The sequence below is a fragment of the Pteronotus mesoamericanus genome, unplaced genomic scaffold (assembly GCF_021234165.1).
Source record: "Pteronotus mesoamericanus isolate MK-2021 breed Mesoamerican mustached bat unplaced genomic scaffold, CSHL_Meso_final scaffold_45, whole genome shotgun sequence".
NCBI classification, from domain to species: Eukaryota; Metazoa; Chordata; class Mammalia; order Chiroptera; family Mormoopidae; genus Pteronotus; species Pteronotus mesoamericanus.
Window position 1 is genome coordinate 2,962,589 of NW_026555317.1, and position 13,790 is coordinate 2,976,378.

The 13,790-nt window shown below is 33.9% G+C and overlaps 1 protein-coding gene across 2 annotated transcripts in view; it reads left to right on the forward strand.

Moving 5' to 3' along the window:
- The window catches only part of GCFC2 (GC-rich sequence DNA-binding factor 2), a 36,489-nt gene extending 24,115 nt beyond the window's left edge, over positions 1-12,374 (forward strand). For both annotated transcript variants that reach the window (XM_054593583.1, XM_054593584.1), the window contains exons 13-17: positions 2,419-2,495; positions 3,914-3,980; positions 6,778-6,924; positions 9,695-9,819; positions 10,938-12,374. In XM_054593583.1, the coding sequence (XP_054449558.1) occupies positions 2,419-2,495; positions 3,914-3,980; positions 6,778-6,924; positions 9,695-9,819; positions 10,938-11,055 (534 nt within the window). In that variant the 3' untranslated portion in view covers positions 11,056-12,374. The remainder of the gene's footprint in view (positions 1-2,418; positions 2,496-3,913; positions 3,981-6,777; positions 6,925-9,694; positions 9,820-10,937) is intronic.
- Positions 12,375-13,790: the final 1,416 nt, after the last annotated feature.

Sequence of the window (13,790 nt, forward strand, 5' to 3'; positions counted from 1 at the left end):
TTTATCTATAAATCAATATAATTTTATTATAAATCTTTTTTACAGAAGATACACAAGACATAATTATCAGGAACCTATTTGGGGAAAAACATATTTAGTTCTGATTTATAGAAACTAGAATTGAGCATTATTTTCTCTTAATAAGATGGAAGATATACTTCGATATTCCTGAATACTTTAACGGGAATTGTAATCATTATTACAGGATACACATACATATAATAAGACCCAGATTCATTGTTTTTTTCTTATTAGCTTATTTCTCTGCTCAGTGCTCTGACCTGTGTTCTCACGGCCCAGCCAGCCGTCCTTCAGGCTTGTGAACGTACATTGCCCCGGCAGAGGTGAATAGCCATAAAGGCATTCGTGCAGGTTAATTCCTTCTAAAAGAAAAAGAAAACTCATTTCCTTTGTTCTTTTGGCAAAACTCTAGTGGCATTGTGGCCTTGCTGTAACAATGATTTACAGTTAGGCTTACATTCACTATATTAACTAATTATTTAGCTGCCAAAGAGCAATGATCTCTTTATGTATTCACAGATCTACAGGATAGATTCACATTGTACTGTGATTTAGAATTGAGTATTGCTAAGCATAAAACATCAAGAGGAACTTTTTAGAGGCCTTGATGAGAGGCTGATGAATCTGACTCATTGTAGTACTGTGTTTTATCATTCTTCTTGTTTATGAAAATGTTGTATCCTCATGCAGTTAAAAAGTAAATGAATTTTATGTTGAGCTTTAAAAGATTGACAGACTGGAGAGCACCCAAAATACAATTACCAAAGTGGTTGAAAAGCAAGGAAGCATGTCATATTCATACTCTGAACACCATTAAATGTTTGTACCTAAATTGTTAGCATGAAGTAGGGAAACTGTAAAAAGAGGGAAAAGAGGGGTTCTATAAAGATTCTGCCTTCAAGCAGTATGTAATCTTGGAGGAAATAACTAGGCTGGAGTTTGTAAGTGCCTTTTCAAAACTGTTTTAAAGTATATATACAGAGGTATGTGTATCTGATTGTTAAAAAACTTCATTGTTTGGAGAACTTTTTCACCAAATAATGTATTTTAATACTCAGGAAAGTTAATAAGCTGAGTTTTAAAATGTGTGAATTTAAGTTTTCTTTTGTTTTAAACAATGTATTTGAAAACAATGTCAAACTTCCAGAAAAGTGTCATGAATAAAAATAGCCTACTCATTGAGTTTTTGTTCTTAATGTTTATTAAATATTGCGGTGTGGCCACTTGAGGAACATGGAATGAGAAAATGGACTTCAGTTAGAGATAGTTTTTATGAAAACTATTTAGTTGACTTCTTCGTTTACGAGTAATTTGATTAGGATAGAGTATATGACAATTTAATTTGTGCTACACATATTTTCACTGACCTAAAAAATAACTTTCACTCTAGTGTGTAGCAGGCCATTTTCACTTTTCAAATATGGATTCCTTTTTAAGAGTAAGAACACTATCTTATTATAGAAGTTTTGCTAATACATGAAAAAAAATTCCTTAACTCCCCTTATCTTTTCATCCCAGTTCAAGGACTCATACCATTGTAGGATATTTTCATCCAGAATTTTATTTCAAAGTTGTACCCCTGACAGACATGTACATACGTAACCTACTTCTTCCATTTAATATCATCTAATTAAATATTTAAATTTGTATTTTACTACATTCTTCATAAACTTTAGCTAAATAATATTTTATGCAATGTGAATGATGTCTACAACTTAATGTTCTTAAAAGTCACTGTGATTGAATACTTTGATTTCCAATTTTTGATATACAAATAAAAAAATTTGCCAGAATGATTTTACTGCATCAAAGGACCCATAGCTAGAGAGTATATAAAAGGTTTCTACAAATCAGTAAGAAAGATAAACAGGTACATAGACAAGCAGCTTAATTAGGTAATTTGAAAAACAACATGTTCAAATGGCAAATAAGAATATGAGAGAATGCTCAACACCACATTACTCAACAGAAAAATTAAAAAGAAAAACATAAGACTAAATAACAGAATTGAAAACATTTTTTAAAAATACCACACTTTAGTAAGGGCGTGAACAAATAGGTTTTCTCACACTCCGCCAGTGGGAATGTAAGTGGGATACACCACTGCTTCCTAAAAGACATATACAAGAACATTCATAGCAACATTATTCATAATAGCCACCAAATTGGAAACCATCTAAATGTCTTATCAGTAGCATCCTGTAACAGAATACTATACAGCAGTGAAAATGTACTGACTACAGTGATGTGCAATAACATGGGTGAATAAAGTTCTCTTGTACCTAATTGATATTTTAACACCTAATTCTGTGTGTGTATACAGAATAAGTTACTTCTGTTGCTAAATATATTTCTACCTATGACTGTCACTGATGCTTTTAAATTTTTAAATAATAGGATTTACTTAAATCCATTGTTTCAAGAATGAAGAAAGCAATAGAAGATGATGTTTTTATTCCTCTATATCCAAAGAGGTAAGAGTGTTAATTTCTAGATTGTATGAATTAGCTAATTGTGTCATATTGATTTAAGAATATAATAAAAAAGAAACTCTATTAAGTATTTTCAAAACATACTTATACCCATTAAGATGCAAATTGAGATTTTAACAAATATTTCTCAGTCACATTCTATGTACCACATATGATGCTTAGCACTTGGATATAGGGATTTTTTTTTTTAATGTTATTCTTAAGAACATGACAAGTAGCATTGCAGAGTAATTAAAACCACAGATTCTGGAGCCCAGATTCACCATTACTAGATAATGACATTGGGTCTTTCTGTGTCCTCAAATGTAAAATGGGACATCAAGTTAATGCCTATCTCAAAGAACAGTATGATAACAAAGCGTGCTTAGAACATTGCCTGGCACAGAGAAGGCATAGCATAGGCCTGGAACGTCACTGAGGGGCCAGAAACTGCATCTCTGAATTCTGTGTTTATTTTAAATTACGAAACAAGTAGTATCTGATGCTTGTCCATACATTTGCTAAGAAGACATCAGTTATAGTAATAGATCATGAGCTGAAGCTACCCAGCAAGTACCCACAGCATGAAAGAGCTTTATGGAGAGAAAAGGAAAGCATTTCTAAGCTTTCTTATCAATTTGAATCAAGAAAAGATTTCTGTGTAAAAATTCTTCCTCTTAAGTTTTATTTTTTAGTGTTTTAGACAGATAATATATTCACATGGTTCAAAATATGAGTGTATCTTTTTAAAATTGTGTTTATATTTAAAATGAAAAATCTTACTCCCTCCCACTCCTAACTTTCATCACCCACTTTTTGACCTTCCTCTGCTATGCACACAAATACATGCAATAATAATCACTGTCGGTAATTTTTTTTTACCTTTCCAGAATTTATGCGATTATAATTAAATACTTATAGATGTTGTAATCTTATTTTCCCTCCTTCCTATAGCAAAGGAAGTATATTGTAAACAGTTGTACATTTTTTTATTCCTTAATTTTTTTGACTTAGTACATCTTTGATATCTTCATATAGTTTGTCATTATACATGTCATCATATAAGTAGTTTCCTCATTCTTTTTTAAGCTGCCTGATATGCTGTCATAGAGATGTACTGTAGCTAATGGGCATATAAGTGGTAAACCATTACCGACATTGTTGTTAGTAATTTTATAGACATTCTGTGTGTGTGCAAGTATATCTGATAGCAAATAAGCCATTTTGAAAAATAGATTGGTTGGGTCAAAATATGCATGCATTTGTAATTTTGATATTATCAGAGCACCTCCATTCATATTCCATTAAGGGTTTAGTTTAGTTGGTTAAAAAGAAAGAAAAGCCACTCAGATTTTTAAACTCTTATTCTTAAAGATTAACAACTATTTGCATTGTCTCCTTTCTCTTTCATTTCAAATTAGTGCTGTAGAAAACAAAACATCACCACATTCAAAGTTCCAAGAAAGGCAATTCTGGTCAGGCCTAAAGGTAAGCCAAGAACTGCAAAAATAAAGACTTTTTCTTTTAAATCCAGTTGACTGTAAAATGGAGATCAACAAACTTCTGTAAAGGACCAAACCATTTTTCGATCCTTTAGCTCCTGTTGTACTAGTCAGCACTGCCACTGCAGTGCAAAAATAGTCATAGACAATTCATAAACAAATAAGCATGGCTGTGTTTCAGTTAAAACCTCTACTTATGGGCACTGAAGTTTAAATACATATAATTTTCATGTGTCACAAAATTTTCTTCTATTTTTTAAATCATTTAAAAATATAAAAACCAGGCGGTGGGAGGAGGGGCCGGGACATGGCAAGGAGGCGAGGCTGTCGCCCTTGCCGCTGCCACCCTAGCTGCGGGGCTGCCCTCAGTTCCCATTTGACACCAGCACACCCTCCGAGCAGCGCCAGCGCAGGGCTCTCCAGGTCCACGCTGGGCAAGGGGACCGCGAGGTGGTGCCTAGGCTGCCCTGGCGGTGTGTCCATAAACACTACATGTGAAGGGTAGTAAAAGGGAACAGTGATTTCTGAAGTGCCCTAGAGAGAATCAGCACTGGTAACATGCCGTGGACAAACAAAAACTCAGTGTTTTCCAAAGATGCTGTTGAAGTAGCCTTTCCTACTGCTTTGCTTCACTCAGCGTTCTCCATAAATGAGCTGCATGAAATCAAAGTGAACTTTCCCGTTTCCTGCCACAGTTGTGAGTGACAGGTGGCACACAGGTGCAGCGAGCCTTAGGTCAGAAGAGGGATTTCAACCTAGGATGCCTTCTCAAGTTATCAGTGAGGAAGTGAAGGAACCCAGAGAGTCTGAAATTGTGGTCCTCAAATTTGCACACTGCCTGTCCCAGGAAATCTTGCGTGATGCCTTGCAGCAGTGGGCAGATAGTAACATCAAGTACTATGATACCCCATTCGTTGAGAGTGAGGGGCCTTGATGCTCTAGCATTATGACGCCTTCTTGAACTGTGGTTATAGTTGGTGCTAGTTTAAATACATGAAACAAAAGCGAAAAGTTGTATGAATATTATGATTCTATCTGAATGTAAAAATCGGTCTCTCATCATACCAAGAGTGTAGGAATACCTAAAATGAAATGTGTTTTAAACAGTTCTATGGTAATAGCAATTTCTATCTTCTTATTCTTTGTAGTCACTTAAAGGGCTGAAACATAGGTCCTGTGGTACCACAGTGATCAGCTGTATGTCACGTGCAGCTTGAGACAGTATCGCATTACCAAAGAAATAAAAATTTAAAAAATAACATAAAAATATAAAAACCATTCTTAGTAAGCCAGCTCTACAAAAACAGGCAGTAAGTTGGATTTAACCCACAAACCACAGTTGGCTAATCCCTGGTCTAAAAGATAATGGATGAAGTCAATGTGGATTCAGTGGCAACAGGGATGGTAAGGAGAAGATGGGTCCAAAAGATATTTAGGCTGAACCATTGAAAGGACTTGAGGACTAATTAATAACGTGAAGAACGTGGAGTGCTTGCCAGGTTTCTGACTTCAGCAGCCTGGTAACTTATGACATTCCTTGAGGGCAGTGGCAGGGATACAGAGAAAAGAACAGGTTTGGGAGAGGAGATGGGATCTGTGTGAGATACAGTTAACTGAAGATACCCAAAAGAGGGCTAAGAGGCAGCTGGATATGTGAGTCTGAATTGCAGGGTACAAATCGGAGCTAGAGATTCGGGGAGTCAACCACATATAGTGTTTGGAGCCATGGTCATGAATGACAACCTCTGAGGAGATTGGGTGACGCATGAAAAGGAGACTAAGGACAGAACCTTGGGAAACACTGACATAAGAGGTGGACAGAGAGAGTGGAGGCTTCAAAGAAGCCTTAGAATGAATTGTGAAACAGAATTGTCACAAGAGAGTGGCATCAGGGGAACTAGGTGAGGGGTTTTTAAGAATTAAGACAGTGTTAAACGCCATTGGAAAGAATTAGGAGGACGATTGAAAACGCTTATCAGAATTGACTATTAGGAGGTCATAGGTAACCTCAGCAAGAATAGTTCCAATAGGGTGACTTCATGTTTGTCATGTGGTTGAGTCAAGAAAAAGGCTTTCCAGTAAGAGGGAGGAACATCACAATGACAAAGTATAAAAGAACATTGCAGGTTAGTACAACTGCATGTGGTTTAGCACTTAGAATAATAAATATAGTATTGGAAAGAATTCCAATTGCAATTGTAATTCTTTTCCAATTAGATTAGAATTCACAGAAATACCCTAATTTAGAGGAGGAAAAGGCAAACCATATTAATTTTATTAGATTTTTTTTTTTTTTAGTATTTTATCCAAGTTACCGCCAAACTTCCAGGTTATTACTGATCTTATTTTATATATCAGAGCAATGAGGCTCTCAGGTTTGACTGACGCCTCGAGGTCACACACAGTCGAGACAGTGGCACTGGCTTTAACGGAGCCTCCTGGGGTCCTGCGGCCTTGCATCCAGTGGGCCCAGGCTCCGGGGGAGACGATGGGCCGAGGAGGAACACTGTTGATTTGGAAAGGCTCCAGCAGATTTTTCTGAGATGGATTTTGGGTGGTTGTCCTAAAAACTGAAAATAGGATGAGCAAATATGTGGAGGTTGGAATGTACCAAGTATTTATCTAGAAATATTTTCTGTTGATTCTAAAATTGAAAATTTCAACAGTATACTAATTGTAGTGAAAGTTTGAAAGTGTTTGACCAACTTATGTTTGTTGGAGACTCTTCTAGTTTTTATTTGGAGAAAAGGTACACAGTCACTTGACATTTTATTTTATTTTAGCTCTTCTGCAATATTCTTCTTTGGAATGGACTCCTCCCAGATGACGCCTTGCAGGAGCTAGCGCTAGGGAAGCTGCTAAATCGTTACCTTATCGTAGCTCTTCACAATGCCGTGCCTGGGCCAGATGTTGTTAAAAAGTGCAGCCAGGTGAGTTCTGTAGGAAAGGATTCTAATTTTATCATTTTTTAAAATTCAGTTATTAAAATCTATTTTGTAACAAAGTAATTAAAATTATGATGCTCACATAATAACAAACAAATCTATTTAACAGACTAGAAACCCAAAAGCAACTCCTCAGTGTTTAAAAATTAGTATACAGGTTAATTGTTTATAAAAAGAATATTAGAGCCTTACTTCTCACTAAATACCTACGTAAATTTCAGGTAAAATAAAGAATCAAGTGTTAAAAATGAAATAAAGTATTGTCCTAAGAAGATAAATGACCATATTTGATGGTAAGGGAGTCCTTAACATAAAGCAGAAGAAATGATGAGAAAACGTGTTAGATTTGATAATGCTGAAAAACTTAAGTGGATGAAAAAAACATTAACCAAAAAGATGTAAGATTATTTAATCATCGTGAAACTAGAACATGGGTTCATTGAGCTCACTATACTTATTCTCTCTCCTGTTGTTTGTGTTTGAAATCTATAAAAGGTTAAAAAGAGAGTGAGCTAAAAAACTGATAAAAGTTATTATACAGGGGTTGGCAAAGTAGGTTAATAATAATTATTAATACACTAATAAATAAATAAGAATAAACTTTCTCATACTCACACTGTAAATCTATTTTGCCCACCCCTGTATATAACAAGGATTAATATCCATATATTAAAAAGACTTTTTACAAATCATTAAACAATAAAACATTCCAATTAAAAATGGCCAAAAGACATTAGACAATTACGAAAAAATAATATGCAAAAATAACCTCTAAACATGTGGAAAAGATTAACACTACTAATAATCAGAGAAATGCAAATAATACAGTAAGGATATTATTTTACCTCTTGTGTTGGCAAACTTTATTGCTGTTGCTTTCAATATAATTGCTGGTACCATCATAAGCAAAGGGAAACAATGGCTCTGCATCAGTCCAAGGGCACCATTTGCCTGGAACCTGTGACCCAGCAGTTCTGGGAAACAGTCTCTGTGCTGGTAGAGGGAGAGAAACGACTCTGGAGACTATTTTGACATCGATACAAAACCTTTAAAGCTCATACCCTTTGACTTAGCAGTGGTACTTCTAGGAATTTATTCTAAGTTAAAAATCAGAGGTGCACAGATTATAAGTACAAGGAATATTATTGTAACATTATTTATAATAGAAGATAAAAAACAACCTAAATGTTTAAAAACATTACTATCTATCCATAAGATAAAAGTCACGTTGAATTTTTAAGAAATGAGAAAATAGTTACTTTATAATACGAATTTATCTATAAACATTATATATATTTATGTATATAAACATACATTTATTATATATATAATGTTTATATATACATATATATATAAACGTTAGGTTGTAGTTCCTAGCCAACCATAATTTTTCTGGCCATGGTTTTTATATCATGTAGTTTTAAACTACATTCTCTACCAAATATTTAAATCATCATCCATGCTATGTGTTTCAGGTTCCATTTAACCTCCTTTGACCATAAGAGTCTACCATGCAGAAGTAGAGAAGAAGACACATTGACATTCTCTCCACAGCTTGTGGCTAGAACACCAAGCCAAGCCAATGTGGTTTTATGTCCTGGGATCATTTATGGAAAATCTACGTGGTTCCATAAGACTTATTGTTGAGACTTGTGATATAAAACAAAGGGAGAGCCAGGTGCAAATGATTTTAAATTTCAAGCCAAAGCCAATAAGGGTTGGTTTCAGAACTTTAGAAAAGAGATGCAGTTAATATAAGAAACTTGACTTAGCACTTTCTGTCTTAGGCAAGCAATGTGTCTGCATTTTTTCTGAATAATTGCAAAGAGTGATTAAGGAGTAGGATAAATCTTTTTTCTCATCTGTGATTTCAGTGCTGGTCAATCAGATTTATTTTAGAAAGAATGCATCCCAGAACTTTCATTTAACATTTTATAATAAATATGTGCCACATTTTCTCCTTACTTTTACTTTATATAAGTACTGATCTTGATCTTACCAACTGTAGCATAACCTATTTGTCAAAGAATTTCTTTGAAAAGTATGACCTCAGGTTTTTCCTTTCTCCCCTTTTCTCTCCTTTTTTATTCTTCCATCTGTTATGAAGTTTTTAATTTATTTTGTTAACATTTTTCTGTTTTTACCAAAACTTTCCCCCAAGTCATGTGTTACCTTTAGGATGATAATGATGTGTTATTTTTTTTTTCCCCAAAGAAAAATTGCACATATACTGACTATGCTTCCATGGACATTTATAGCAATATATTAAATTAAAAGAAAATAAAAACTATAGTTTTTTTTATTCTGTGTATCTTAGAATCACCTGCTTGATTCCTTAACTCTGATATGTTTATGTAGATTATATGCTAGGTCAATCAATGTCTTAGTGAAGTAATACTAAATGTATGTATTTTATAGTTGTAATAACTACAAGTGTTTTGTGTTTAGACCTTTCTGGCATTTAATTGTAAATTGTGTTTTGTTTTGTCCAGATTTAATGGCCCAGAAATACAAAGTATAGGAAGTACCATACCACTACAAGTACCACTAAAAGGCATTCATAAAAAGTAGTCTATTAAAATATAATTCCAAGAAAGAAAGGGAAATTTTAAAAATTTATTTAACTATACTATAAAATAAGAGAGTAATACCCAACCTGTGTGATCACCGTGAAGATTAAATGGCATCATGTTAGCAAAAGTCCTAAGATGTTAACTATCATTATTAAAAAACAACCATGTGTTTTGATTAACAGATAACAGCATATTTACCAGAAAAATGGTTTGAAAATTCTGCCATGAGGACATCTATTCCCCAACTAGAAAACTTCATCCAGTTTTTATTGCAGTCTGCACATAAATTATCTAGAAGTGAATTCAGGTAATGCACATTTCATTGTACCTCCATGAGCATAGTTCAAAGATTCTAATATATTCTCAGCAATTTTTAGAAAGATTTGAACTTTTACTCCACTTTTAAGAATCCATTGAGACTATTACTCAATGGAATTACTAGATATTTTTATGTGCAACCTTTGGAATCACTCTTTTATACTCACACCTCATACATACATATAGTTCATTTTTTTATACTTACTGCACCTTTTTTTTTCTTGTTCAGTTACAGTTCATATTTTTAAATGTAAATCTCTTCCAAAATAAGCACATCCAGAAAACTATAGCACAGGGCAATTTAGAATTAAAACTGTAAGTCAAAAACGTCTTGTTAAGCATGTTTTAAGTAAGTTTTTAATTTTCCCGCCATTTTTAAAGTCTCAACACTTTTTAAGTTGGGGAAACACCAGGTGCGCAGCCTTGGGTTTCCCCAACAGTAACCAGATGTCTGTTTTGTGTATTTCACATACAGCATAGGATGTTTAGGGGCTTAAGGACAGTGGTGTTCAGGTGAGCCCCCTCTCCCAAAATTACAAAGCCCAGATGGGTGGCGTTAGAGGGTGTCTGTGGGGTAAATGCCCCCACTGAGGCTCCCACCACAGCAGCCTGTACCAGCCGGTGGCAGCAGCCACAGCTCAGATTTCTGGCAATAGGTTTGCTCTGTGTTTTTCTGCATTTTACAGTCATTCATGTTAAAATTTGCCAGGATATATCGACGAAATGGTCTGAATTGATACTTTATAATTATCCAGAGAAGGTAGCATCTGAATATATAGGGTCTGGCACAAATAACACCCCTTTTTTATTACAAAATCTTTTATTACAAAACCATAAGCATGTAATTCTGTAACATAATACTATCACACTCAAGCGCACCATATGACATTTTATGTAAAATGTTCAAATTAAAACTATAAATTATTATACCCATATTAATACCCTACCAACCTCAAGCAAATATTACTTCTGCCAGATCCTGTTTTATGCTATTTTAGATATTGGCTTAAGGTAAAGTTTTTGTTTCAGATTAACAACTGATGACTTACTGTGTTCTCGTATGCTGCATTTTTTAAGGGGAAAATGCTTTTTTTGTTTGTTTTCCAGAGATGAAGTCAAAGAAATAATTCTTATTCTGGTGAAAGTAAGAGCTTTGAATCAAGCAGACTCCTTCATAGAAGAGTATCACCTAGACCATCTTAAATCAGTAATTAACGAAGTTTGACTGAACCGTATAGGAGAGTAATGCAGTCAATTTCAGTATTGCCATGCTCGGCTCCTTTGCCAGGGGCTTCTGGGGTGGGGAACTGGTGCCTCATTATTCTTAATAATAGAGGCAAGGATTTGAAAAAAAAAAAAAAAGATTTCATCCGCCCGCTTCCTCCGTCTGGTATCCGGAAAGGCTGCTCTTCTGATTCTGTGGTGTTTGCTGGAATTAGTAAGCACACAGGGGCAGTTAAGAATTTAACCTACATATTTCCCTTTGACTCTCCTGGCTGCTTTTCCAATTTAAGAGAGTTGGAGAAACCTTACTTGTAGCTGCTTTGGCTTTAGTGAGTCTCCTGTCCTGATCCACAAAAACATCTTTTAGTTCTCTTCATTTTAATGATCTCTATTTACAAATAAGCTAAAATGGAAATCTTAATTGGAATTATTTGTTGAGTATTAACCAATTAATGTATTTTAAGGCTGTGCTAGCTAATGATTATCAAATTTTCCCTCAGAAATCTGTACCAATGTATTTTACCAACACAAGTGCAAGAGAAGCCAATGAATCCACACCAGCAATAGGTGTTACCATTTTGTTAACTCACTGCAAATGTAATAGTTGAAAAATCTTACTTTAATTATGTGTTTGGGCTGTTAGAGAGTGATTGCTTGTTGTTTTGAGGCTGTTTACAGCTCTTTTTGGCATATCTATTCATCTTTTTCTTAGGGATTTGTAAGAGCTTCGTATATTTAAAAATAACGTTTTGCCTGTCCTGTCTCATTTGCCATTTTTCTTTTAGTTTTGTGTATATTTTTGATATACTAAGTCATTACTTGCTAGGTAGTTACCACTGTTTGTTGTGGTTTTTGTTGTTGGTTTTAAGCTTAGATAAGAAATAGGTATTTTAAATATTCAGAACATGTGATTCATTTTCTGATAAAATATTTGTATAAGAAAATCTGAGGCAAGGATTAGGGTTGACAGTATTTTTCAAAGTGAAAGTTTACCAATAATATTTCTTAGATCTATTTGTAAAATAACTCCATGGCAACCCTAATTATATATTTTGCATATTGTTACCCAAAAGTTAATCAGGAAAAATTGGTTATATTGTAGGATTTGAGTATGTGGCCTCTGACACAATCACCCCTCACTTTGAAGCTGCATATATTTTAATAGGTTGATGTATTATTTCTACTGCAGTGAAGACTCATCATTCACTTGAACATTTTTTTAAAGTCTATTTTAGTTATAGAAATTATATAGGAATAGAATCTTATCTAGAAAATTTAAGCCATTGCTAAAAAGCATTTAGCATTCCCACACAATTATTATTCCCAAGGGTAATTGCTATTTTCATTTCAAAGTTACTCTATCAGACCTTTGCTCTATTTACAAAAGTGTGTTTGTGTACAGCTTTGTTGTTTACATAAATGACAGTTCTTTATTATATATGAAATTTGTAGTTTTTTTACTATAAAATTACATACAAATTTAAAAACTTCCCTCTGACTTTTTCATTTTTATTAAAGATGTGTTGGATGTGTCCTCCTTACATGTTTAAGTTGGGCAAAGAGATTTCTTTTGCTTTTCATAGACTGGAAAATATTGGATCTATTTTCAAAACTACAGATTGATTTAAACTTTAATGCTTGTCAACTAAGTTTCATTATGCTTGGAGTTTGAACCTCAAGATTTTTATCCATCATATACTATAATTAAGGATATTCGAAAAACAGTTGTGAAGCTTACCTAATCCTCAGTGCAGTTTTTCTCTCATTTTCCTGTTACTATGAAATGGATGAAATGAATGGGAAGAACTTAACTAGCAAGAACAGAGCTTTGACTTAATAACTCATCACACATCTTATTTATTTTCCTGGACTTTTTTCAGTTTTATGTTCACATAAAGTTTTTACAGAATCAGACAAATGACTTTTTAAAAGCTTTTCTCATGCTGTCTTTTAGGAACCAAAAAAGTGGCCATGAAAAACACCTCAGATCATTTTTTTTTTTGCACTTCTTAGGCTTATGACAAAGTGATATTTATATAGGTGACTCCTAAGAAATACTACATGTGATACAAAACTTCAGAAAGATATTACTGGAAAAGAAAATAATAGACCAGTATTTCATGAACATAGAAGTAAAAGTCCTTGAAATATTAACAAATTGAAACCAGCAGTGTATAGAAAGGATAACAATAATATTAATACACAATGACTCCATAGGGTATGTTCTAGGAGGGTAAGGTTGCTTTAACATTAGAAAGTCAGTACAATTCGCCAATGAATAGAATAAAAGAGGAAAACTGTATGATCATCTCAGTGACTGCAGAAAACACATTGGACAAAATTCAACACCCTCTCCCAACATAAAAGCTAGGAATATAAATTTCTCAGCCTGATAAAGAACATCTGCAAAAACTTCTACACTTAACATCATTCTTATTGATGAAATATAAAAGCAAGAATGTCTGCACTCACCATTTCTGTTCAACATTGTGCTGTAGGTCCTAGCAATCATAAAATCAATTGTTAGAAAAAAGCATAATGATTAGAATACAAGAGTTAAGACAGTCATTATTCACAAATGACATGATTGTTGACACAGGAAACTTTATGCACTCTAAAAAAAAAAAAGAAATCCAGAACTAATAAGTAAATTTAGCAAGCCCAGGGGCAGGTTGGTCATCTGACTGGAAACTTAAACTTTAAAAACAATAACATTTCAGTAGAATCAAAATACAC